This window comes from Macaca mulatta, chromosome 4, assembly GCF_049350105.2.
Source record: "Macaca mulatta isolate MMU2019108-1 chromosome 4, T2T-MMU8v2.0, whole genome shotgun sequence".
NCBI classification, from domain to species: Eukaryota; Metazoa; Chordata; class Mammalia; order Primates; family Cercopithecidae; genus Macaca; species Macaca mulatta.
The window spans coordinates 145,476,709-145,503,091 of NC_133409.1; the positions used below are offsets into that span (position 1 = coordinate 145,476,709).

Consider the following 26,383-nt stretch of genomic DNA (forward strand, 5'->3'; position numbering starts at 1 on the left):
TGCTCTGTTGACCTGCATTCACCTCCCTTGGTTTGGGCCTGACAGCCTTCCCTCTCTTCTTCCTCACCAGGTTCACCATTTGCCACAAAACGGAGGTCATGAAGAACACCCTAAATCCAGTCTGGCAAACTTTCTCCATTCCCGTGAGAGCCCTCTGCAACGGTGACTATGATCGGTGAGATGAGAAAATGTCCCTGCTTTTTCCCTTCTGCTCTGGGCCCGCCCCAAGCACAAGTGAGGGAGGCCTCGTTCATATCAACATGGTCAGTCCCGTCAGCAGGAACCAGGCCTTCTGGAGCTGTGCAGTGGGGGATGCCCTGCACAGGCTGGGGCTTGGTGAGCCTCTCCACTCTTCTCCTGCTGCACCCGGCAATGTCTGCCTCTTCACAGCCTCACAGATCCTCCTCTCCCCACCCGCCCCACCTCTTTCCCCTCTGTCTGGCATCCCCACGGGTGGGAAACTCCCAAGGCTAGGGGGATGGGAAGTGCCAATGATTCCAGGGAAACCCAGATGGGTGCCCCGGGTGCCCAGGCCTGGAGCTCAGCAGCTTGTCTTTTCATTGTTCCCAGTGGAGGAGCAGATGGCAGCAGGGAAGCAGGGTGTTGATGCAGGCAAAGGCAGCTGGTCCCAACTCCTGGCCAACAGACTGGGGAGTCAAGATCCCAGGGATACATCCTGCCAGCCTAATTGCCATAAACAAACGGGGTAGGGGTGGAATGCAAACAGCTCCTGGGATTTCTTTCTCTTTTTTGGACAGGGTCTCGCTCAGTCACCCAGGCTGCAGTGCAGTGGCAGTGGCGCCATCACAGCCCACTGCAGCCTGGACCTCCCAGGCTCAAGCGATCCTCTCATCTCCGCCTCCTGAATATAGTTGGGACTACAGGCACCTACCACCAAGCCCAGCAATTTTTTTTTTCCAGTACAGACTAGTTTCACCATGTTGTCCAAGCTGATCTCAAACTCCTGAGCTCAAGCAGTGCACCCGCCTCTGCCTCCCAAAGTGCTGGGAATACAGGTGTGAGCCACCACGCCTGGCAGATTTTTTTTGTTTTTTAATTGAGATGGGATCTCACTCTTTCACCCAGGCTGGAGTGCAGTGGCACAATTTTAGCTCACTGCAGCCTCCGCCTCCCGGGCTTAAGCAATCCTCCCGCCTCAGTCTCCCGAGTAGCTGGTACCACAACCATGCACCACCACGCCCAGCTAATTTTTTGTGTTTTTGGTGGAGATGGAGTTTCGCCATGTTGCCCAGGCTAGATTTTTTGTTTTAACATATGCCCACTCTTATTACATGTTGGCTATCATCTTCATCACCATTTAAGCGTAGATTGTGGAGGGTGGATACCATATACCTGGTTGCTAATCCTGACTCTGTGACCAAAAAGCGCCGTCAACTTGGGCAATTCTTGACCTGTCTGAGCCTGAGCTTCCTTATCTGTAAAATGGGTATTTAAATGTCTGTCTACTATACAGGACTGCATTGACGCTCACACGACACAACCTACACAACGAGGCTCTGGTGTGCCTAAAACACCAAATTTAGCGTCTCATCCACAGATGTTTAGGGAACCCCTGTCATGTACCAGGCACTGTGCTAGATGCTGGGAAATCAGCAGGGAACAAATGTGCAGTCTCCACCCTTCACCCAACCTCGTGGAATTTACATGCCAGTAGGGGAGGCAGACGTTAATCCAATAATCACATAAGGAAACATGTAATTATACGTTGTAGCAAGTGCCCGGAGACAGTGGGGCCACCCAAAATGGGAGCTGTGAGACTGTGTTGGTTTCTGTTGAGTCACGAGAACCTATGCCCGTCTCCTGGTGATTGCCGCAGCTCAGGTGGGTGAGCTGGTAGGGGGCTCAAGGGCAGGGCTCTCTGGACAGCCAAGAAAGCTGGGCCTCTTCAGGTCACTCCGACAGGAACACTAGGGTGTCGAAACAGACACCTCAGGTCAGGTGTGGTGGCTCACACCTGTAATCCCAACACTCTGGGAGGCTGAGATGGGCTTGAATCCAGGAGTTCAAGACAAGCCTGGGTAACATAGCAAGACACCCATCTCTACAAAAAAAAATTTTTAATTTAAAACTAAATTTTAAAAAATTAAAACATTACAAAAAATTATCTGGGCGTCGTGGCGCACATCTGTGGACCCAGCTACTCAGGTGGCTGAGGTGAAAGGATCATTTGAGCCCAGGAGTTCAAGGCTGCAGTGAGCTATGATTGCACCATCACGCTCCAGCCTGATGTCTCCAGAAAAAAAAGAAAGAAAGAAAGAAAGAAAACCTTAAAAACAAAAAAAAGAGAACAAACAAGCAAACAAAAACACAGGTACCTGGGGGCAGCTGGGAGCCTGACAAGGCGTGTTAAGGGGATGGATGATGGGCAGATGAATGGCCTCTAGGCACCCCTGTTTCCCTCTGAAGAAACCCCCAGGCTGCCAGTTTGAGACATGAGCTTGCTCTTTTCCCTGCCTCTTGGCTGGGACAGAAATGCCACAGTCTGTTCCACAGGTGGTCATTGAGTGCCTCCTGTGTCCCAGCGTGGCGCCTCTAGCTGTGCGGCATTTAAGCGAACGGAGTCGCATTCCCATCTTTAAGGAGCCTGTGGTCTGACCACAGGGAGCACAGATGTGCACATGTATTTTAGACAGATAAATAAGTGCACAAAATAAGACTGGGAACAAAGACTGTCTTAGCGCTGCAGTCAAACAAGCCTCTGTTACACGTCTAGCTGGCTCCTGGGGCTTCTAGAGTGGGTGAGGGGATGGGAGGACAGGCTGGTTGGAGCAATGAGTTCTAAAGAAGGCCCAGGAAAGGCTGGAAATTCAGGGGAGGGGGATCCTGGGGACAGGGGCATGGGAATAAAGGGAGATGGAAACAAAGTGAGAGGAAATTCAAGGTAGGGGGATGGGAGAGTGGGCCAGTTAAAGTCTCACAGGGCAGAAGGAATTGGGGATCCCTGGCACAACTGCCCTGAGGTTGCTGGGGGCCCAACTGACCCCCCACAACCCTGTATCTCTAGGGAGGAGCTCCCAGGGTTGCAGAAGCCAGCTTTGTCAGGGACAGTGAAGGGGGCAGCACGGCTCAGAGGCCTGGCTTCACCACTGGGCCATTGGAGGAGGTGGGTATTTATTTGGTGGGAGGGGCAGGCTCCCACCTCCCGCTCTGAGTCAGAACCTAGCCCCACCTCCCTGCAGGATGGCTGCAGAAACAGATCTGCCATGACGTGACAGACAGTAGTGTTAATCAAGGAGGCCAGGCATGTCACTCTGGCTCTGAGAGCGGTCAGGCCTGTCCCCCCACCCCCCAGCCCTAGTGTAACCCTGTAACCCACGCACCCAACAGCCACTCAGGAGGTGCCAGCATCGGAAGGCCCTCCAGGGTGGGCAGGGGAGGGCCCTGTGCAGGAAAATGAGGCCACCGTCCCCTCCTTCCAAGGCACCTCTGGGAGCCTCACAGAACCATAGTTGATTTAACCCAACAACCATGTCTTCCAAGCCAGTCAGGCCCCAGGCACTGTGTTGGGGGCTGTGGGGGCCTATTGAGCTATTGGACCCAAGCCTCGCTCTTAGGTTGCTCCCAGGCCAGTGGGGAGACAGACAGGTCATAATAATAGCGAAGACTCCTATAGCACTTAACCATGGGCCAGGCCCTGCTCTAAGTGCTATATATAGGAACTAATTTAATCCTCCCAACAATTAGCTCGTTGGAAAGAGGTGCTGGTGCTATCCACATTTTACAGGTAAGGAGACAGACAGGCCCTGAGAGATTAAGTAACTTACCCAGTGTCTTGCTGCCAGATGATGGTAGAACCAGGATTTGGACCCCGGCAGGCTGGCTCTAGGTTCTGTGTTGTTAATCCCTATGCTCTGTTGCCAAATAGCCAAGACATGGCATGACAGAGCTGTGACCAGGGTACATCTGGGGGAGGCTTACTAATGAGCACCTTGCTCAGGGGTTAGGGACAGTTCTGCTTTCTGATTAGAGGTAGGGAAACTGCTTGGATTGGTTTTAGTCCTGAAAGCATTAACGTCCTTCTGGCTTTAATACCAAATAATTCAGAGGGGAGAGGAGAGGGGAACGGCAACAAGAAAGAAGAAGACCCAAAAGGCCTTGATACCTGCCTGGGTAAGGGAGTGAAAGAGGGGAAGGGATAATGGTTCAGCGTTCGACGGCAGGAAAAGGCGGCACCACCAACAGAAATGGGCAGTGTGATCGGGAGCCAGATTCTCACACACACAGATTTGTGTTATGCAGTTCTTTTCACAGCCTATCTGCAACCATTTTTAAAAAAATTATCCGTCATAAGTTATAAAGATTATGTTTGTTGTTTGAACACAAGCTGCTGCTGTTGAGAGGTTGGGGAAAGAGAGGTAAACATGGTTTCAGCCACATTGAGAGGAGGCAGCTGTGGACCAGGCACAGCTAAAGCAGGAGGGGACAACAGTCTGGGGGTTCCCAGGATGGGGGTGGCCAGAGATCTGGTGCCCTGGGAGACACTGGTGGGGGTACCAGAGGCCAGGAGCAAGAAAGAAGAGGAGATGGTCAGAGGGATAGCAGGAAACTAAGAGGAGGGCAGCACGGTCAGGGAGCATCCCTTCCTATTGTGAGAAGAGGTACAGGAGGATGAGAACCAGGCCTGATGAGAAAGGTCATTGTTCTTGGAACGATGGGTGTAGAAGCCAGGTAATATGATTACAGTTACTGAGGACTTAGGACATGGACCAAGTTGTATTCTAATTGGTTTAAATGCATTATCTTATTTTGCGAATTTAAATTTTACAATAACCCTAGGAGCCACGTACTAGTGCTGTGCCCATTTTACAAGGGAAATAGAGGAGAAGATATTATATAACTTGCCAGAGTAAGGAGAAGCTGCATTTCCCTCCTGTTGAAATTGCCTCTGGCCTGGCCCTCTGGCCTGGAGTCTCCCTGCCTTTGCCATGTGTCCAGTCCACACAAGGCCAAACCTGAGTGACCCAGCTGAGCAGAGCTGAAGTCACAGGAAGTGGCATCAGGGTCAGAGACAATCCAGCCTTCCAGTGGGGTAAAGTGGGGTGATGACAAAAAGCACTTCCCCTGCCTTCCTGGAATTTGCCCTACTCTCTTAATCGTTCTGTGACTTGAGGATTTGTCCCTGTGAAACCACAGTTGTCTGGGTCAGGCTGCTCACACCTTGATGCTGAATGAGTAGATTTTAAAAGGGTGTTAAGTGTGTGGAGTCCTCACCTGGAGAGAGGAAAGGAGTCACCACAGCTTCGCACTTCTGCCTGGCACCCTTGATGTATGACTTGCTTCTCTTTTGCATCTGGCCACAGATGAGCTTCCAGGAGGGCCAGGCACCCTATCAGGCACCTCCACTGATGGCCTCGATGAAGGGTGTCTTATCATTCTCGGTTTTCACATGCAGAAGCTGAGGCTCAGACGGGAGGCACAGTCACGGCAGCACTGCCCAGTGTTGCACGGTGCAAGCTGGGGGCCGAGATGGTTGCCAGTCTCACTGCCTGCCCCAGGTGAGGCCCTGATGCTCCTCTTCCTGAAGAGTTGAGTGTTAGACTGACTCAGGTCCATTTAAGGCAAAACCCCTCAGGGCCTGTCAGCTCTCGGGACTTGTAAGCCTGCAGGGAAACCTTCCCCCTGCCAGGCAGAGGCTCATTAGGAGGCAGACCTTACCGCTCGGCTGGGAGGGAACTAGAGAGAGAGCTGGTTGGTGTGCAGTGGGGGGCAGCCTGGCGTTTTGGCTGGTGTCTCTCATCCATGCTGACTTGACCAGGCTCACACCTATCTGGCTCTGTCATTGCGGCCGTAGGTGTCCAGAGGCCCAGGTCACTGACTCCTGGCATCACCACTGACCAGCTGTGTGACTCAGGGAAAGCCACATACTCTTGGCCTCCTTTTGTGATGTTGTAGAATGAAGGTATTATTACCTTCACAGCCCATTTCATAAAGTTGTTAGGAGCTCTCAGTCAACCAGCAAATATGTATACAGCACCTGATATAGGCTAGGCACGGTTCTAGAAGCTGAAGATACAGCAGTAAACAAACAAACAAAAATCCCTGGTCTCATGGAGCTGATATTTTCAAGAAGCATGGGAATTGTTTGGGAGACAGGAGCTTGGATAAAGGGATGGAGTGTTGTAGACAGGAACGGAGCAACTTTATGTGTCCAGTGCTGACTGTATGTGGAGATACTTCACTTGCACAGCAGCTCCAAAGTGGGTGTGACTTTTCTCGATTTGGAAAGGAGGGGAGTGTCTGAGGGTTAAGCCAGTGGCTCAGGGCAATAGACCTAGTACTTGGAAGAGCTGGGACTGCCAGCCAGGGCTGCTCACCCCGGAGCCGAAGGTCTTTTCTGCCCACCTTGCCACCTCCTAGGTTAGGCCTCAGTTCTAAGCCTTTTTATGCCAGATAAGGTGTTCATTGGGTGATCTGCAGAAGCTCATTTCATTTTCCCACACCCAACAAGCCTGTTATTTTGGGTGCTGGCCCCAGAAGTCACGGTCAGCCAGACTGCAGCTTTTGTTGGCCCTGTGCTAAGGGTTTGGGAGCCAAGTCCAGCAGGTGACAAGTAGCATCTGCAATGACTTCAGGCAGCCCAGCCAGGGTGGACGGCCACAGAACTGTGAATATGGCTGGGCACGCTGGTTCATGCCTGTAATCCCAGCATTTTGGGAGGCCAAGGTGGGCGGATCACTTGAGGTCAGGAGTTTGAGACCAACCTGGCCACCATGGTGAAACCCCATCTCTACTAAAAATACACAAATTAGCTGGATGTGATGGCATGTGCCTGTAATCCCAGCTACTCAGGAGTTTGAGGCAGGAGAATTGCTTGAACCCGGGAGACAGAGGTTGCAGTGAGCTGAGATTGTACCACTGCACCCCAGCTTGGGTGACTGAGTGAGACTCTGTCTCAAAAAAAAAAAAACAAAAAAAAAAAAAACAAAAAAAACTGTGAATAGAGTAGTGAAAGCCTTATTTGCCTTATCCCCATGGCCTTCCCCTGTCTCTGGGCACTATTTCTCTCACCTCCTTCTCTCCCAAGGCTGGAGTTGCAGCCTTTGAGCTAATCTGACCTCCAGGCTGCAGCCATCCCTGGAGCCTTAATGGAGGCCAGGCCGAATTTGCGCAGGAATCTCACACTCAGTGCTCTCAACCTGGGTTGCAAGTTCAAATCCCCTGGGGAACGTTTAACAATTCCCATGCCCAGGTTGTACGCCAGACCAATTGATCATGAATCTCTCAGGTAAGACATTGGTGTCAGTATTTCTAAAGCTGACACCAATGTGTCATCTTGGGGGATTTCAATGTGGAATCTTGGGGGGATTCCAAAGTGCAACCAAGTTTGAAAACCAGTGCAGTCTTCTAGAGAAGGTCAGTGGCTCTGGCTGCAGGCTAGAATCCATCACAGAACTTTTCAAAACTACCCGGGCCTGAGTCCCATCCACACCAATTAAATCAGGCCATCTGGCCTGGGATTAAAAGTTTCCCCAGGGATTTTGTGGATATCCAGGACTGTCACCACGACTGGGGTCCTCCTCCAGCCTCTGAGCATGTGGCCATCACCCATCTAGTCACCTGATGTTGGTGGTCAGAGGAGAGCTATTCTTTGCTGGGGTCTCTGAAGGTCCCCTGCAGAGCTTAGCAGGCTGGGGAAGGACTGGGAGGCCACTAGGCAGGAGTAGAGAGATTTCAGCCTTGTGGGGCCATGACCGAAGTCCTGGACTGGGAGTCAGGGACTTGCTCTTCTTCTGGCTCAGACCCTCAGCTGGGTGACTCTGGGCAAGTCACTGGAGGCTCTTAGGGCTCAATTTTCCCATCTGCCAGTGGGGTGGAGGCCATCACTCCAGAGCACACACAGCACAGTCACTAGGGAAGCCTTGCAAACGGATTCCTGAGTCTTGCCCAGAGCTGGGCCTGGGAGTCTGTGTCTGAAAAACTGCCACTGATTTGGCCAGGCAGTCAGGCTTGAATCCAGAGTTGCAAAGCCCAAGTACCTGGGCTCAAGTGTCCCTTGATTTAAGTAAATTTCATATGTAAGACTATCAGAGGCCAGGCACCATGGCTCATGCCTGTAATCCCAGTAGTTTGGGAGGCCGAGATGGTTGGATCACTTAAGGTCAGGAGTTTGAGACCAGTGTGGCCAACATGGTGAAACCCCATCTCTACTAAAGATACAAAAAATTAGCTGGGCATGGTGGCACATGCCTGTAATCCTAGCTATTCGGGAGGCTGAGGCAGGAGAATCACTTGAATCCGGGAGGCGGAGGTTGCAATGAGCTGAGATTGTGCCACTGCACTCCAGCCTGGGCAACAGAGCAAGACTCCATCTCAAAAAACAGAAACAAAACAAACCAAAAATCCTATCAGAGAGCAGATGAAGTGGAGGGAAGGCGGCGTTTTTGTAGAGGCCCTCCCATGCGCAGGCAGGCTTTACTGGCTTGTTCTTGAGCTGTTCTGCAAGGCCCTTATTACTTCTCCTTCCAATGGTGGTTTATGGCTCAAGGAGGTTAAGTGACATTTCAGGTTCCATAGTGAGGGGCCCAGGTCTAAGCCTAGGGCTGTCGTGGTCTTTCCACTCTTTCCAGCTCATCAGCCCACCTTCAGGGGCTTAGGTGATTTTTTTCCCTTTCCACAATAACTCATCTCAAAGAGACATGGTTTTTTGTTTTTCACAAGAATTTAAAGGATTCCTTTAAATGGTGGGCTTCTAGGCCTGCCCCATTGTACAGGAGTCCAGTGCACAACCTATCGGGCATTCCTTGGTTCAGAACAGTTTCTGCCCTGCTTCGGTGGATCTGTCCCCTACCCCCAGTCCTGAGGAGGCTCATCTGAAAGGAGACAGCGCCTCCTCCTGGGGGGGCCCCAGAAGCCCAAGGCTGACTCCTGGCAGGCCCGAGGAGATGGGCGAGATGATGGGATGTTAACAGAGACAGGCCCAGGGAGCTGCCTCTGTGCACCCCACTAAAAACTGGAGGCTGAAGACCCCAGCTCCCCAGGCCCTTCCCACCTCCCCAAACCTGACCGTGCTGTGGGACCCTTGCAGCTCCCCCGTCCCTGGGCATCCCTGGAGGACCGAGCAGCTGGCGCCAAGGGTTAACTGCAACCCTCCACCTCCCTCCTCCCAGCTCTGGTCCGCTAGCCTGTTGCCATGGGAACGTGGCTAAAAATAAAATGGGCTCTCAAAGCCCATCCACATGCATAGGAGTCAAAACAAACTAATTAAAGCAGCCAGGCTAAAATATGAAGATAATTACACCCTCACTCAGGAGCCAGTCGTGGGGATGGAAAAGCTCAGCGGGCCATCCCCGAGCCAGGGCCCTGGGCTCCTCCCTGATGTGCAGGGCTGGCTCCCACACCCAAAGCCCTCAGATCGTTAACAAGCAGTCTTGTCCCCCTCCCCTCTACCCTGCCGGAGCCTGAGATCCGGGGAGCACCACACTCCCACTCTGCCGGCTCCTCCACCCCTGGTGAATCCACAGTGCGGCTCCATGCTGGGCTTAGGCCCCTTCTGCAGTGGCCAGGAAGAAGGTGGGGTGAACTGAAGTCTGCAACTGTTTTTCCCACATCCTCCTTGAAATTCTGGGTGGTCCCTACGCAGCCCTGGCTGCCCTGTTCCTAAGGCCTTTCCTAAAAGACCTCAAGGAGATCCTTGTCTCTCAGGCCACTGCCTCCCCACCCAGGGCCCTGGGGCCTAGAGGGAGTCCTGGCCTCCCCATCTGGTCTGGGAACATGAAGAGGGCCCCATCCTCAGCCACGTGGGTGTGGGGTTGGGCCCATCCCAGCAAAGGCCTTTGTTTTGCAGGACCATCAAGGTGGAGGTATACGACTGGGATCGGGACGGCAGGTAAGCAGGCAGGAGGGCGAGAAGGTGGTTGGGGATGGGGACAGCCACTGGGGAGGGGTTTGGGCGCTGCCCTCCCATGGGGAGCTGTGACCAGGCTCCCACCCGCAGCGGCTCTGCGGGTGAGGGAGCCTGGGTTTGTGTGTGTGTGTGTGAGGAGTCCTCTGCCACAGTAGCTCCTCCCCCTCCAGCTCCACGGAGGCACCAAAGGACCTCTTTCCTGCAGGATATGATGTGAGGGGCATAAGAGGCCTCCTTTTCCCCAAATAGCTGCCCAGGGGCCTGCCAGTACCCGCAATCTCCCCACCCATGGCAGAATTTAGGGCTTTCTGAAGAGTGCATGCTCTAGGGCACTAGTGAACCTCGAGCATTCATGGACACATTTTCTGTGTGAGGCCTTGGGCTAAGCACTGTGGGGTGACCGAGACACAGATGAGCCCAGTCCTCCGAGACCCCCCACAACCTGGCGGGGAGGCCAATTGTACCCGTACGGCCCTCAGCTCATCAGAGGAGCTGTTTGCAGAGAGCCAGGACTGAGGGAATGGGCCGTGGGAAGGGTGAGCTAGGAGGCGTGAGTGGACTCATGGGCCGTGAGACAGTGCTTGCGTAGGGCTGTGCCTGGCTGCTGGGAGGGTGCTCCCCACTCGGGGTCTTTGGGAGGCCAGTACTGCTGGGAATCCATAGAGGAGGACAAGAGCAGGCCTCTCAAAGTTTCAGTCCAGAAGCCTCCCTCGCTTCTACTTGTCGGTTGAGCCAAATCCAAATATGTCACCCTGACTTTTGTGACATTTCCATTCTGTGGCACTGCCAAGGAGTGACTTAGGAGGACTTCAAGGTCCCCCCAGTGTCCTCTGCTACCTCCCAAGTCTGTGATATGGACAGGGGGTTTGTCTCATCTTATGTAAAGTGCTATGCAAATACAGCTCCAGGTGAGACCCAAGCCCCCTTCCAAGGAACTCGCCTTCCCCTGAGGCCAACCATCCTACAAGAAACTCCAGAGCCGCTATGGCCTCCCCTCCTTGCCTCTCAGCTACCTCACAGTCAGCTTCTTGTTTCCACCTGCAATTTGCCTGGTCTTACCCTGGCGTTCCCATACTTCTTTGCCTGGAATAGTCTCCTCTTTTGTGGCAGTTGGGGCCAGCCACCAGATGCCACTGGGTCCCACCAGGAAGTTGCTCACAGTCAGAATGCTGAGAGCTGTAAATATGTAGACACAATACAGTGTAGGCTCATGGGGGAGGGCGGGGCCCCAGAGACACGTCTTGGGCATCAGTCTCCGGCTGGATGCCCCAGGCCAGCACGTTGACCACGGCCCTCTGGCAGTGACCGGGAAAGCTAAAGGAGCCAACCCTGGGGTCAGTGGGAGTTCTGCCGTGTACAAGTCTTGGCCGTGCTTGATGTAAGCACTCCAGAGGTGTGGGCACTGCAGAAAACACTTCTAGACACCCAGCTGGACATTGCTCTATTGTGTTTTAAAAATAATCTTATTAGAGAAGGGTTTAATGAACACTTTTAAACCCATCACCTGAATTTAACATTTGTTCAATTTTATTGTATTTGCTTCATCTATGTTTTGCTAATGTAGCTTAAATTATAGACATCATGGCATTTTACCTTTAAATACTTCATTGAAAATGTCTAAAAAATAAGGGCATTTTCCCACTTACTCACAAATGCCATTATCATACTTGACACATTGAACAATATTCTTTCTTTTCTGAGATAGAGTCTCGCTCCATCGGTTGCCCAGGTTGGAGTGCAGTGGCACGATCTCAGCTCACAGCAACCTCCACCTACTGGGTTCAAGCGATTCTCCTGCTTCAGCCTCCGGAGTAGCTGGGATTATAGGTGTCCGCCACCACGCCCAGCTAATTTTTGTATTTTTAGTAGAGATGGGGGTTTCACCTTATTGGCCAGGCTGGTCTCAAACTCCCGACCTCAGGTGATCCACCTGCCTTGGCCTTCCAAAGTGCTGGGATTATAGGTGTGAGCCACCGCGCCCAGCCACAATATTCTTAAATACCATTCACTATTCACTTCATATTCAAATTTCCCCAATTGTCCCCCAAATACCCTTGGTCAAACAAGCATCCAAGTAGAAGTGGGTGCCGTTCTTCCAGGGCCCTGTTCTTTGCTGGGTGACAATTAGGTTTCTTCCTCTGTGGGCAACACTGGGCTCTCTTCCCATGGACCCAGCCTGTCTGCTGGCATGTGCCCCTGGAGTGGAGTCTCAGGTAGAATTGGGAGCCAGAGAAATATGGATGTGTGCAAGGCTGGGGCTGGGCAGAGGCAGAGCCCAGCCTGGCCTTGGTCTCAGCAGCCATCTTCCCTTGCAGCCATGACTTCATTGGGGAGTTCACCACCAGTTACCGGGAGCTGGCCCGTGGGCAGAGCCAATTCAACATCTATGAGGTGAGGTGGGCACCCGAAATCTGGGGTTTGCACTGCTAAGTGGCCCAGTCACTGAGGACTATAGTGAGCCATGCACTGGGCTGGGGGCTTTGTGCTTCCCTGAGAGATAGGCGTTATTGTCCCATTCTACTGTTCAGGAGACCAAGTCTTGGAGAAGTGTGAGAACTTGCCCAAAGTTCCACTGTTCAGTAAGTGACAAAATCAAGACACAAACAACCCAGACTTGGCTGATTTCCAAGTCACTGAGTTATAGTGCCCCCATAAAGAGCGCTTCCCACAAGCGAGAGAGATAGGAGCACGGGGGACCAGTGTACGAAGGTTCTGGGCTTGAGACCTGAGGTCCTGAGTTCAAGGTGGCCTTGTGCTTTCAATCAGAACAGTTTCAGGGCCTGCTGAGTATCTTACCCGTTTCAGTATGAAAGCTTCAAGAGAATGAGGTCAGGATACCTTCTTTGTTCTAGCCCCAGAGCTGGAGAGCCTTGGACAAGGCAGCTGATCTCTCTGGAGGTGTAACAGTAGCATTTGCCCCCAAGGGACAATATCCGCGTGTGTGTGTGCATGCGTGTGTGTGTGCGTGCGCGCGTGTGTGTTGTGTTCTCCCTCTTTTTTTTTTTTTTTTTGAGACAGGGTCTCACTCTGTTGCCCTGGCTCACTGCAGCCCCAATCTCCCAGGCTCAAGCGATCCTCCCACCTCAGCCTCCCGAGTAGCTGGGACCACAAGCATGCACCACCACGCCCGACTAATTTTTTAAATTTCTTGTAGAGACAGGATCTCACTATGTTGCCCAGGCTGGTCTTGAGCTCCTGGGCTCAAGTGATCTTCCTGCCTTGGCCTCCCAAAGTGCTGGGATTACAGGCCTGAGCCACCGCGTTCCACCGTGTGCTCTCCCTCTTGCAATTCCATCCCCACCTTCCAAATCTAGCTCAGGTCCTGCTCTTCTGAGAGGTCTTCCCAGCCACTCTTGTCCCCGTGCTTTTTTTCTTGTCTGAGCTTCCACAGACGTCATGGTTCATGCCAAAACCACTTAATGGCAGATACTTATAACCCAAATAACTGCTTGGGTTCATATCCTGACTCTACCACTTACTAGCTATGTGACCTTGGCTAAGTCCCTGAACCACTCTGTGCCAGGCAAACTGAGAATTAAACAAGTTAATGGAACAATGCCTGACGCAGAGGTCAGCACTGTCTTCTGTCATCATCTGCTGAGCACTGTGTGCCCAGAGACTCACATTTTACAACCATCCTACCATCCTGGCACTGTCCTCACGCTAGCAGCCACTCAGCCAGCGAAGTTGAAGAGCTGGCCTTGAGTTCTATTACTGAATCCAAATCCCATGCTACCCCCACTCCTTTGCCCTGTATGCCCTGTATGTCGGTTCTGAGTGGGCAGGTCTTGTGTTCCAAGTAGACTTTCCAAGGGCTGGTGAGGTGACAGACCTTTCTGTTGCCTCCCCTCACTGGCCAGGGCACTGCCGGGCACACGGTAGGTGCCCGTTATACATTCACATGCTGAAGGAGATTGAACATGGCTATTGTAAAGATGGAGTGTGGATGAATTTCTTTGAAAGGGCTCTAATACAGTACATTGCTTTGTTTTCTGCATCTGCAAAGAGAGAAGCTGTCTTTGTCCCTGCTCTCCCACCCCACCCCAGGCAAAGAGAAGCAGACGCCACCGTTCTCTGGCCTCCTTTGACACCGTTCTCTGGCCTCCTTTGAGGAGATTTTAGGGAGGTGAAGGGAAGGGGTCAGATCTCTCGGAGCTTGGCTGGTAAAGGTGCTTGACAGGCGCGGAAGGAGCCGTTTCTCTCAGGCCAAGAGCAGAAAGCATTCGATTAACTTGTTTTCTCAGTTGTTGATCCCTGCTTCTTTGTAATTAACAAGAGAACGTACCACAGTGGGAGGCGGAAGCACTGTCTTCACACTTCGGAAGGCCATCAGCTGAAAAAGGAGCTCAGCTCTGGCAGTCCCGCAGGGAGGCCGGTTTGGGGCAGGAAGGCCTTGCTAGAATCAGAACTGCCTGAAGAGGGAAGAGGCTTCAGCCAATAAAGACCCATGCCTCGGGCCCTGGCATTGCCCTGGTGTCAGGCTCCTATGTCCAGCTGTCTGCTGGCCCCTCCTGGGGCTCAGCCTTCCAAAACTGAATGCATTGGCTAAACCTCCCACAGCACTCCCCTCCTCCTGGCCAGCCAGCTTCATCTCAAATATTCCCATCATGGAGGCTCAGGGTACCTGGGGAGTCATACTTAACATCCCCATCCCTCACTCCATATCCAGTCCACAACCAAACACTGCCCTTCTACCACCCATGTTTTCTGACATGGTTCCCTTCATCTCAGGCCACCACCACCAACCTCATCATCTCCCCCGTGTGGGGCTTTGCCACAGCCTCCTCACAACCTGCTTTCTTCCTTCTGTCCTCTACACAGTAACCAGAGTACTCCACCAAAATAGTGATCTGACCACATCGCTCCCCTGCTTAAAACCTGTCTAGGGCATTCCACCCACCACCTTAGCCTGGTTCACACACGGGAGGTGGGAGGAGATACTGAAAGATGCTTCTACCCCAGCTGAGATCCACTGACCTACAAGGTGAAGTCCAAGCTCCTTCATTCAGGATGCCATTTCCCCAGCCAGCCACCCGCAATCTGTGAATGCATGCTTTTTGTTTTGTTTTGTTTTGTTTTGTTTGAGACGGAGTCTCACTCTCACCGAGTCTGGAGTGCAGTGGCACAATCTCGGCTTACTGCAACCTCTGCCTCCGCCTTCAGGCTCTAGCTATCCTCCCACCTCAGTCTCCCAAGTAGCTGGGACCACAGGCACACACCACCACCCTGGTGATTTTTTTTGTGTGTGTATTTTTGGTAGAGACTGGTTTTTGCCATGTTACCCAGGCTGGCCTCTAACTCCTGAGCTCAGGTGATCCACCCGCCTTGGCCTCACAAAGTGCTGGGATTTCAGGTGTGAGCCACCACGCCTGGCTGTGTATGTAAATAGAAACACACATCGCATGCCTTTGGAGGCCCCTAGGAGTGGCCCCTGCCCCTTCCCTCTGCCCATTTCCACAATCGGCCCCATCCTGCCATTTGAGGCTCTCTGAACCGCCGTACTGTCTCAGTCTACAGGGCTTGATTCACACAGGTGCCTCCACCTCCTGTCTTCTCCTGGGTAGGAGCTGTTGGTCCACGGAGCCTCCCTGTGGGTGTTCCTCCTCCAGGAAGTTGTGTCCACCTGCACACCTGCTGCACCCCAGAGCCTGGAGTGGACACTTGTCCGTGTTCCTGGGGTCCCCTCTGGCTATTTTCTGTTTGTGACACTACCCACTCCCTCAAAGACCATGAAGTCCTCAGGGTGAGGGTTGCGTTGCACTCGCTGCTGCTCTCCTGGCCCCTAGGAACCCCTCAGTGCCCACCACCCCACCCCACCTAAGGTGCATAGGAGGGAGAATTCCAGACCTGATTCAGACCCGGCCTGACCACCAAGAAGAGAGAAAAGAGGCGACCTAGTGGAAGGGCGGCTCCTGGGCTGGCCCCTAGGTGGCGCTGGCCCCCCTGCATGGGATTCACCATGGCGGGACTGGAGAGGCTGAGGCTGAGGGCATGAAACTTCAGGGTAAACAGGGATCTGAGAACAGAGCATTGCTTTAACATTAAAGCAGTTATACTAGAGAGTGGAAATGTGGAATACAGGCTAATTTAAAGATAACATAGAAAGCTTAGAAGAAATGTGCTTGTGGCCAAATCTTTGGTTACTCTCAGAACTCCAGGTTCGTTCTCCCCAGCTAGGAGGGCTATGTTGGAGCAAAAGTTTGAGATGCTCTCCATTCCGATAGTTCAACACCCTCAAGGGAGAGATCGGGAAACTGAGGCACAGTGCAGCACTGGGGCTGCCATTTTGCCCTCATCTTAACAGCTTGCCTACTTAAGCTGTTTTCCCATGAATGTGTCTGTGAGCACCTCACCATCCGGGTAGCCCCATGGAGGGGGCGTCCTCCAGTGCTAAAGAGGGTGCTCTGGTCTTCTCTCCCAGGCTCTCCCACCATCTCGCCCAGGCTCTCAGTTTCTACCTGCACAGCTTGCCTGCCCTCCCACGTGAACTTCCCACCTGTGCCCCAAATTCAGTTGCTTCCATGTCTACCTGGTCACCCCAACCCCTCCCTCTCTTGAACCTCTATAGCCACCCTCAGGGCCCAAGAGGCGTGGTCACTTCTTGACGATGCTGTTCCTACCATAGCTCATCACCTGTCCCAATACCCCCAAGTCCTCATTACCTCTTGTAGGGACTAGTGGTGGCAGTAATAGTAGTAGTAATAATTTTAAAAAATAGCAACTGAGAGGCCGGGCGCGGTGGCTCAAGCCTGTAATCCCAGCACTTTGGGAGGCCGAGACGGGCGGATCACGAGGTCAGGAGATCGAGACCATCCTGGCTAACATGGTGAAACGCCGTCTCTACTAAAACATACAAAAAACTAGCCGGGCGAGGTGGCGGGCGCCTGTAGTCCCAGCTACGCGGGAGGCTGAGCCAGGAGAATGGCGTGAACCTGGGAGGCGGAGCTTGCAGTGAGCTGAGATCCGGCCACTGCACTCTAGCCTGGGTGACAAAGCAAGACTCCGTCTCAACAACAACAACAAAAAAAATAGCAACTGAGACTGGGTGCAGTGGCTCACACCTGTAATCCCAGCACTCTGGGAGGCTGAGGCAGGAGGATTGCTTGAGCCCAAGAGTTTGAGACCAGCCTGGGTTACGTAGTGAGATCTTATCTCTACCAAAAAAAAAAAAAAAAAAAAAATGGCCAGGCATGGTGTCATGTGCCTATGGTCCCAGCTACCGGGGAGGACTGCTTGAGCCCAGGAGGTCAAGGCTGCAGTGAGCTATGATCCCACCACTGCACTCCAGCCTGGGCCATAGAGCAAGACCCTGTCTACGAAAAAAGCAACAGACACTTATAGATAATACTTACTACATTCCAAACTCTGTTCTAGGCATTTTGCTTTTAATGGCCCACTTAATCCTCATACCTTTCCAGGAGGCAGGCACTTCTTATTCCCATTTTACAGATGAGGAGACTGAGGCACATTGAGGTTAAGTAACCTGCCTACGGTCACACAGCTATTATTAGGTGGCAGAACCAGGCAAATATTTCCTGGATGTGCTTCCTCCTCCCCTCACACTCACCTCCACCAGGCCCCAGTGTCCTAGAGCCTGCTCTGATTTTGTCTTCTACCAGCTTGGAGGTCATCAGAGTTCCCTGCAATGCCCTTCAGACATTTTTCACTGGGCATTCTAGGCTCTCCTCCAACCAGCCCAACTTACTCTTCCACCCTGTGGTTCTACCATCAAACTGGGCCTGGGTTCTATGCATTTCTCCCACAGAACCTCCTCTGACATCCATCTCTCCATGCCCAGAGCCTTCCTGTCCCTCTAAGTCTGCCTTCAAGACTGCCTGCTCCAGGGAGCCTTTGCTGACACTCCCACCTAGAGTCGTCTTTCCTTCCTCCAACTCCCCTGACACTTCTGTGATCCCCCTTTTTCCGTGGCCCTTGTCACTTTTTGCCCTGAGGATATATCTTCTCTCTCCAACAGAGGTGATGATGCCAAGGGAGAAGAAACATGTTTTCACCCATCCCATAAATATATGTCAAAGAGATCTGTTTGTATCTGTTATCAAGGTGGCACCAATGTATGCACCACTGGCCTGGGGGCAGGAAACCTGGTTTCTAATCCTGTCACTACCCAGATGGCTGTGTGACCTTAGGCAAATCACTTGGTGTCTCTGAGCTTTAGTTTCCTTCTTTCTGGAAGTAGATAGCGATACTCACCCAGACAGAAGAGACCATGGCAAAGATCAGCTGACAACCTCTGTGGCAACAAAGACAGGGAAAGGGGAAATGAGTTCACCAGAAACCAACAGGCAGCACAGGAGGTGTGAAAATTGCCTGGATTTGTTTGATGGGACATTAGGGAAAAGTTGTGCCTTAGACTTCCTTTATTAAAAACAAAACAAAGAAAAACTGGTGAGGGTCAAATGAGAATACAAATACAGTAAGTGCAGAAGTCTGGCGGGGGTCCGCAGTGCTGGGTGGCTCTCGTCACTGAGCCCAGTCTTGGCTTTGGCACCACTGGGATTCGGGGCTGCATCATTCCGTGCCATGGGAGGCTGTCTTGTATACTGTAGGATGTTTACCAGCATCCCTGGCCTCTACTAAGTCCCTCAGTTGTGAAAACCAAAACTGTCTCCAGAGGTTACCAAATGTTCCTGGGGGTACAATCACCCCCGCTTGAGATCGGTGAGTTAGCCACCAACAAGCCTTCTCTGAGCACCTACTCTGAGCCTAGCCCCACGGTTTGTCTGACACAGGTCTGCTTTGGAAGTTAAAGCTTACACTCAAAGAATAGCTAAAGAGGTTCCTGCTGCCAAGTAAGAGGGATGGTGATGGAGAGGGGAGCCTCAGAGGCCCTGGGCAGCCCTTGGGCTGGGTCCCAAAGGAGAAACAGGGGAGATTGGAACTGGCTGAGTGAGGAAGGGGGTGCATTTTGGGTGAGGGGAGCAGCCTCAACCAACACAAGGGACAGGTACGGACAGGGCTGCTTTGCAACACCAAGACTTCTTTGGCTGTACTGATGGAGGGTGTGTTCCAGGGAGCAGTTGGAGAGAAGGTTAAATAAATATTCCTGGTTGATCGTGGGACCCTGGGTCTGATCGGAGAGCCCAGTTGTGTAATCCAGACTCAATACCAGTCTCCCACAAAACCTCCTTAAACCCTACTCCCCTGGCCCCCGTGGTCTTCACACCCCACACTCTAATGGGGCTGGGCTTGGACCACACCCAGGGGTGGGTGGAAGCCCTCAAGACCCACTCTGACTGCCTGGAAGCACACCTTACCTGGTAACTGGTTTTTCCTGCAGGTGGTAAACCCGAAAAAGAAAATGAAGAAAAAGAAATACGTGAATTCTGGCACAGTGAGTAGCCACACCCCTCTCTGCAGCCGGGTGTAGACATTCTGAGCCCCAAGCTAGGTCTGGTATCAGGGAGGCCCGTGCGTCTGTGTGTGCGCACGGGCGGAGTGTGGGAATCAGACGTGGAGGAATCAGACGTGGAAGAGAGATGGGGTGGGGAGGGGTGGGGAGGGGTGGGGAGGGGTGGGGCAGATGGAGCAACAGCCGGGGGAGGGAGTTGACTTGCAGACCACACAACAGGCGCTGGCCGTATCTACCATGAGGAATCGCAGACACCCACGGGACTTCCTGCAGGAAGGAAGAGGAAGAGAAGTCGTATTTATTGGGCCCCTACCTTGGGAAATTCCCCATGCCGGTGCTTTTCACAGGTTGTTGCCCTGAGAGGCAGATATTATCATCCCCTAGTCATGAAAGAGGAAACCAAGGCTGCAAGCAGGAAAGTGACTCAGCCAAGGTCACACAGCTAGAAAGTGGTAGAGACGGGAGTCAACATGACATCTCACTCCAGAGCTGGCAGCTGCTACGGGCGCTGCCCCTGCTTAACCGTGGGATGACATTTCCTGGGATGACACGCCAGCCTAGTGGCTTCTGGGGGCTGGTCTTCAGGACATTCATATGTTTATTCAACAAATATTTACTGAGTGCTACTGTGTGCCAGGCACTGTTCTAGGCACATCGGACACAGCTGGAAACAAGACAGACCCAAATCCCTGGTGCTTATATTCTAGTGGGGGGAGACAGAGAACAAACACACACACACACACACGCCTGTGTGTGTCAGTTGATCATGAGTGCTATGGAAAAAGTATAAAGGGTAAAGGGACAGGCAATGGAGGAAGTATTGAGGATACCGGGAAAAGGGAATTCCAGCATTCCTGCTGTAGAGAACAGCACGTGCAAAGGCCCTGAAGTGGAGCTCACAGTGCATTTCTAGAACAAGCCACTGTCTCTGCTGTGCAAACACACCCAAGTTCATCCTCTCTGTGTTCCTTCCTCACTCTAGAGGCCCATGGCTAGTGCAGCCAAGCCTGGGCATTTGAGTCAGGCAGACTGTATCTCCAGACCTAGAAGAGGTCTTCGGGAGCTCTGGGGTTCCTCTGAGGAACCTCATTTTCTCTGTCTGTAAAGTGGGACTAATAAATTATCCCCACCTTGCCACTGCACAGGGCAGCTGTGACAGACACATGGGAGATGCAGGCTTGTGAACTGTAAAATTACTCTGCTCATTCGAAGGGGACTGAACACCATTTCTTTGATTGTAACTGCTTCACAGACTGGGGCTTGGAATCATATTTCCTTTGTCCCAGGCTGCGGCGTTTCTTAGTGGGGATGCTGTCAGCGTTGAGGCAGGGAAATTATTCATCTCACAGGATGTTTAGCACCCCTGGCCGCTGCCCATAGCTACCAGTAGAGTCCTAGTCATTATGAGAACCCCTAAAACTCTCCCACAGCTTCCCAAATTCCCCTAGGAAAGACAGCACCCCCAGCATTCCCCAGCTGGGAATAAAAAGATTCAAAAACCACTGATCTCATCCAGCCTTCTTACTTTAGAGATGAAGAAACTGTGGCCTGGAGAGGACATGTGATTTGTCCCAGGTCACACAGTGAGTTGGAGACAGAGCGGGTCCTTGTCTCTTGACTAGGCCCAGGTCTCTTGACTTTCCTTTACTCTAGCATTTCCCTATCTTCACCAGGAAAAATCACCCAGGATGCAGAAAGCTTGTTGAAATACAGACACCCAGGCCAGTTCCCTGGGATTCCACTTTAGGAGGCCCAGGAATCTGTGTTTAGTGGGCCTTTCATCCCTTACTTACGGTCCACAGAATCCCCTGGGGATCTTGTGAAAATGCCAAGAATCTGCATTTCTGCCTTTCTACCTGGCATCGAGGTAATGCTGATGCTGCTGGTCTAGGGACACTACACTTTGAGGAGGGGAAAGTCTGCTTTCACCCTGAGAGCACCTGGGTGAACCTGCATGGTTAGGGCTGTTAGGGCATTGCTTCATCCTGAGGGTTGGAATAGGGAGTGGTCATTCCATGCAGATTAGACTTACGTGAAGAGCTAAAAATAAAAAGATCTCTGAAACGTTCATGCAGCTCCAGAAACTCTGCTATAATGGGTCTGGGCTGCAGGATGATCTAAGAGCTCCCCAGGGCATCTCATGGTCATCAGTCAGGGTTGAAGCCACTGCCATGGTTCACTCCTAGTGAGTCTGAGCTGCCACACTTGGAAGGAGGCCTGCAGTTCATCCAGGTGCCTAACACCTTAACCGCAGTAGGTGGGGGTCTTACTGCCAAGTAAGGGTGGTGCTCTCACCTGGCCCTCCCAGTGAGCCTGTAAAAACGGCTGAATCTTCATGAATAGGGGGCTCTCAAACTACCGGATAGGAGTTCGTTCTCTTACACAGGTGAAACATCCTCTGCCCTAATCTTGCCTCATTTAATTGGCCTAGGATGCCAGGCTTTCATTTGTCTCCTTGATTCTAAATTGTTATGACACTGAGCTGCCAGGTAGCTGCCTGTCTTGGCAAAGCCAAAGCTAACTTTGCCAGGGCATAGGTTAAAAGGCCTCTGCTTGGGGGAGGGGGCCTGGGGTGGTCAGTTACCTCTGGGGAAAGGATGGGCTGCTTATGAGGGAGGGTCTTGGGTCTCAGAGGAATGAGATGGGACCAGTAAGATTTAAGATAAGCACAATCCAAAGAGGCACATTTCAGGACTAATAGCTCTAGGCACATGGAAGCCTGAAGCTGGTCAGCACTGGCAGTTTGTTAGGCCTATGTCAGGAGGGCCCCCTTGTCCTCCACACCCCACCCCAGGCCCCTGGGGCTGGAGAGCCAGTGCCCACTTAGAGGAAACTAATGCCCGTGGCTTGGACTCCAGCTCCACTGACACAGATGGGACCCTTCCGTCCAGGTCAAGAGTGCAGGCTCTGAAGTCAGACACACCCTGGTTTCAGATCTCCTTTCTGCCCTGGCAGTGTCCTTGGGCACATTGCGTCACCTCTTTGAGTTTCAGTTTCCTTGGCTATAAAGTGGGGATAATAATAGTACTTCATGGGGTGGTGTGGGCAGTGCATGCAATCATGCATGCAAAACTGGCACATGCCGAGTGTTTTGTCAATGTCAGCTCTCGAATCGTAACCCATCTCCCCTGACCCCAGGCTCCCCACTGACTAAGCTCCCTTTTGTTTTCAAGGTCACCCTGCTTTCTTTTGCTGTGGAGTCAGAGTGCACCTTCCTTGACTACATCAAAGGAGGGTGAGAAGAGATACAGCCAATTTCATGGGCCTTGGGGAGAGGGAAAGGGCCCCACACACCGACAGGACCAGCTCTGGCCCCACCCTGGCCTCTTCAAAGCCCTGGTTGAAGGCTGCAGTGCTGGGCTCTGAGCAAACCCTGGTGTCTGGGCTGAGACAACTCACCCAGAGCCCTGCACATCCCCAGATCCCGAGCAGCTTGGAGGGAACTCCTGAGCCAAGGAGGCTGGCCTGGGTCATGTCAGGTCTCCATGCAGAGACCGGACCTGGAGCTGGTAGGGACTCCGTGACAGAGAGCCAAGGACTTGGGGAGGTAGAAAGAACCCTGCAATAGGAGTCAGAAGGCCCAGGCTCTAGAACCCTCTTTGTCATTAATTTGCGGGGTTCCTTTGGGCGAGTCATTTTGCCTCTCTGGGTATCAGTTTCCTCCTCTGTACACAAAGAGAACAGAGTAGTTAAGTGTTAAGGTTCCTTCCAGCTCTGAGCTTCTGACACCTCTGATCTGTCTGGTTGGGGGAGGGGACCATGATTGACCTGCTCACTGTTACTAGGGCCCTGTAAGGGCAGTAGGATTGGGGATAAGCCAAGGGTTGGTCCTGGGGACAGCAGGTGGTCAAACACGAGTTTAAGGAGCAGAAAGAACCACCAGGGACAGTGTCTAGGCCCAGACAGATGGGGGAGCCAGGAGGCTCCAGCCAGCAGCTCATGGAAAGAGCCTGGCTCTAAGGATAGAGCCTACCCAGCGTGCTCCCTGCCAGGACAGGTGCCAGGTCAGGGCGTGGGCAGCCAAGAGCCCGCAGGTGAGTGACTGCACCTGTCTGGAAAGGAGACAGGCAGAAGCAGCTGCCAAAGGCTCATCCCAGCCAAGCGGGCCCTTGGCTGCCTGGTTCTCCAGGGCAGAGAAGTCAGGTCCTGGGAAGCCACACTCACTTTCCCATGACACCACTCCCTGCTGCCTTGAGCTTGTAGTCTCTGCAAGCTCTCCTCCTACCCACTGAGCACACACCCTGCCTCCAGTCACCCAGGGGCTCCTCTGCTCTTACCTGCCCCTCCTCTGGGCTGACTCCAGACCCTGCCTTTGTACTCTTCCCCCATCAAAATTGCTTCCCTCTCAATCCCATAAGCAGCCACCCCTTACAGTCCATAGCACCTGGCAAGTCTCAAACACCCCTCATCCTGTTTATTTTTATTTATGTTTATTTTATTTTATTTTATTTTATTTTATTTTATTTTATTTTGAGACAGAGTCTTGCTCTGTCACCCAGACTGGAGTGCAGTGGCACAATCTCGGCTCACTGCAACCTCTGCCTTCCGGGTTCAAGAGATTCTCCTGCCTCAGCCTCCCAAGTAGAGTAACTGGGGCTGCTATAGGCACACACCACCACCCCCGGCTAATTTTTGTATTTTTAGTAGAGATGGGCTTTCACCATGTTGGTCAGGCTGGTCTCAAACTCCTGACCTCAGGTGATCCACCTGTCTTGGCCTCCCAAAGTGCTGGGAGTACAGGCGTGAGCCCATCCTGTTTATTTTTCTCATTTGCATAGTACCCCCAACTTACAGAACACAGTGGGCAGGATCAGGACAGTTATCCCCATTTTACAGAGCTTGCCTGAAGCTACACGCCTAGATGGTGGCAGGGTTCCTTCTCTCATAACATGCTGCCTTTCATTCTATAGTAATGACTCAGTCTTGGCTGCCTGACTCGCAGTTAGCAGGTGGGGTGGGATGAAGATGGAGGCTGATGAGTTAAAGGGCTGGATGCTGTGAGGTTTCATGGAAAAGGAGCCCTCAGAGGCTGAGCTAAGCTGGTGCCACCCATACTGGGCAGATTGTAGCCCCAGAGCCAGCCCTCTCTTTAAACTCTCTGGAAAACCTGAGTGAGGGAGCTGGCTGCAGGGACTGAGAGCCTGGCATGCATGCCTGGGCAGGAAGCTGATGTCTAGGGATCCTCTCCTCCCTGGCCTCCCTCACCTGCCACCTGGACCCAGGAGGAAGGGTATGGGTACCCTGGCCTCACCGTCAGAGGAGGAGCTGGTTGCTCAGCAGCCTGTATTCTACTCTTAGGCAGGAGAGACTAGGCTGCTGCGAGTAATTTTCCCACAAGAGTATCTGCTTTCCAATTGCTTCCTTTCCCAAGGCTTTTCAGAACCCAGAGCAGGGGAGGACTAGTTAGAGTAAGGCCTGCCTTTCCCCTCACCTTGTGTTTGGAAGAGCCAGTCCAACAGTGTCCTTCCAGTATAGTCCCACAGCCCAGAATCATCCTCCCAAGAGTGGCCCTGGGAGCAGGACTTTGACCCTCCAAATGTCTCCCTACCTCTAACAAAGGCATGTGTTCTATATTCCACACTGAAAGGTGACAACGAACAGCAGATGAGTATGGTAGGTCAACTGCTGTAACACATAATTCCCTAATCTTAAGCCTTCATACAAATAAAGGTCTGTTTTTCATCTGTGGGATGGCAGGGTTGGGTGGGGAGATGATCCACGCAGTCATTCAGGAACCCAGGCTCTTGCTAGCTTGTGGCTCCTTCTCTCCTACTGCCTGGAATCCTCTGGATGCTCTGCCCTCAGCCAGCAGAAGAGGGTAAAGAGGGTGGAGATGACTGTCTGTGGTCAGCAGACCCTGGCTTGGGTCTCCTGCTAACCATGTCCTTGACATTTCCCTGGGGGTAAGGGTTCCATGAGCAGCAGCTCAGCTGTGATCAGGTGGTTTCTGATAGGGACCTTCTGCTGACAGAGCTGTGGTTTCTGATAGGCACCTTCTGCTAAATGCAAGTGAGGTGAGGCCTACCTGATCTTACATCATCCATGGTCCCAACAGAATTACTAGAACGGAGTTTCCCCCAATGTGATCCCAGCCTCTTGTCCTCGTAATCCCTGGATGAAGGCAGTGGACGTTTGTTCAAGAGGCAGATTCTGGGCGCCACTCCAGACCAACTCAGTTGGCATTTCTGGGGTGGAGCCCTGGAATCTTCTTCAGCAAGCATCCCTGGTGATTCTATGCTCACTGCCATGTGAGAACCATAAGACTAGACTTTATCAGGGACTTGTGTTTGTCAGCTTTGTTCTGTTTGGACCCGGCACAGAACCTGGAATGGCCAAGCCCTCAGAAAGTCTCAACCCTGAATCTGAATCCTCAAAACCTAACTTTTTATTATAGAAAACGTCAAACACATGCAAATGTGGAGAAAAGGTATAATCAACCCCCAAGTAACCTTCACCCAGTTTCAGCCATTACCACATCATAGCCAGTCTTGTTTTGTGCACTCTCCCCTTCATTCAGTTATTTATTATTCTTTTTTATTTTAGTGGGTTTTTTTTTTTTTTTTTTGAGGTCTCACTATGTTGCTCAGGCTGGCCTTGAACTCCTAGTCTCAATTGATCCTCCCATCTCAGCCTCCTAATATACAATTTGAAGTAAATCCCAGCCATCATATTTTATCCCCAAATGCTTTAGGATGTCTCTCTAAAACATAAGGACTCTCTCTTTATAAAACATAACCACAATACCATAACCACACCTAAAAAATTAACAATTCCTTAATACTAAATATCTAGTGAGTGTTTATATTTCCCCAATTATCTTATAGTTTTAAAATTGGTTTGTTTGAGTCAGAAATCCAGGCAAGAGCCATAGGCTGTGATTGGTAGGTTGATCTCTTAATTGTCTTTTCATCTATTAATTCCCCCCAAGCACCTGAATGGCTTGCTAACACAGATTCCTGTACCCCACCAAGGGAATCTAATATTCAGCCAGATGTGGTGGCTCACATCTGTAATCCCAGCACTTTGGGAGGCTGAGGCAGGAGGATTGCTTTTGCCCAGGAGTTCAAGACCAGGCTGGCCAATATAATGAGACCCATGTCTACAAAAAGAAATAAAAAAGTTAGCCAGGTGTGGCAGTGTGTGCCTGT

General features: G+C 52.0%; 1 protein-coding gene and 1 long non-coding RNA gene across 39 annotated transcripts in view; one reads left to right on the forward strand and one right to left on the reverse strand.

Moving 5' to 3' along the window:
* The window catches only part of LOC144340397 (uncharacterized), a 34,400-nt gene extending 15,075 nt beyond the window's left edge, over positions 1-19,325 (reverse strand). The window contains exons 1-3 of one of the 2 annotated variants that reach the window (XR_013416469.1): positions 19,141-19,275; positions 18,077-18,116; positions 14,143-14,277 (exon numbers count right to left, since the gene is read on the reverse strand). This is a non-coding gene — a long non-coding RNA (uncharacterized LOC144340397). Of the gene's footprint in view, positions 1-14,142; positions 14,278-18,076; positions 18,117-19,140 lie in introns of those variants that run through there. The other variant, XR_013416468.1, reaches the window with a different exon arrangement.
* Positions 1-26,383, forward strand: part of CPNE5 (copine 5) — a 96,313-nt gene that overhangs the window by 61,679 nt on the left and 8,251 nt on the right. For 26 of the 37 annotated variants that reach the window (XR_013416461.1, XR_013416462.1, XR_013416463.1 and 23 more), the window contains 5 exons: positions 71-175; positions 9,806-9,847; positions 12,181-12,256; positions 19,164-19,217; positions 22,409-22,470. Coding sequence is in view for 30 of the 37 variants with exons in the window: in XM_078000082.1 (XP_077856208.1) it covers positions 71-175; positions 9,806-9,847; positions 12,181-12,256; positions 19,164-19,217; positions 22,409-22,470 (339 nt within the window). In the remaining 7 variants the exon portion in view is untranslated. Of the gene's footprint in view, positions 1-70; positions 176-9,267; positions 9,532-9,805; positions 9,848-12,180; positions 12,257-18,064; positions 18,181-19,163; positions 19,218-22,408; positions 22,519-26,383 lie in introns of those variants that run through there. The other 11 variants (XM_078000095.1, XM_078000093.1, XM_078000098.1 and 8 more) reach the window with 6 other exon arrangements.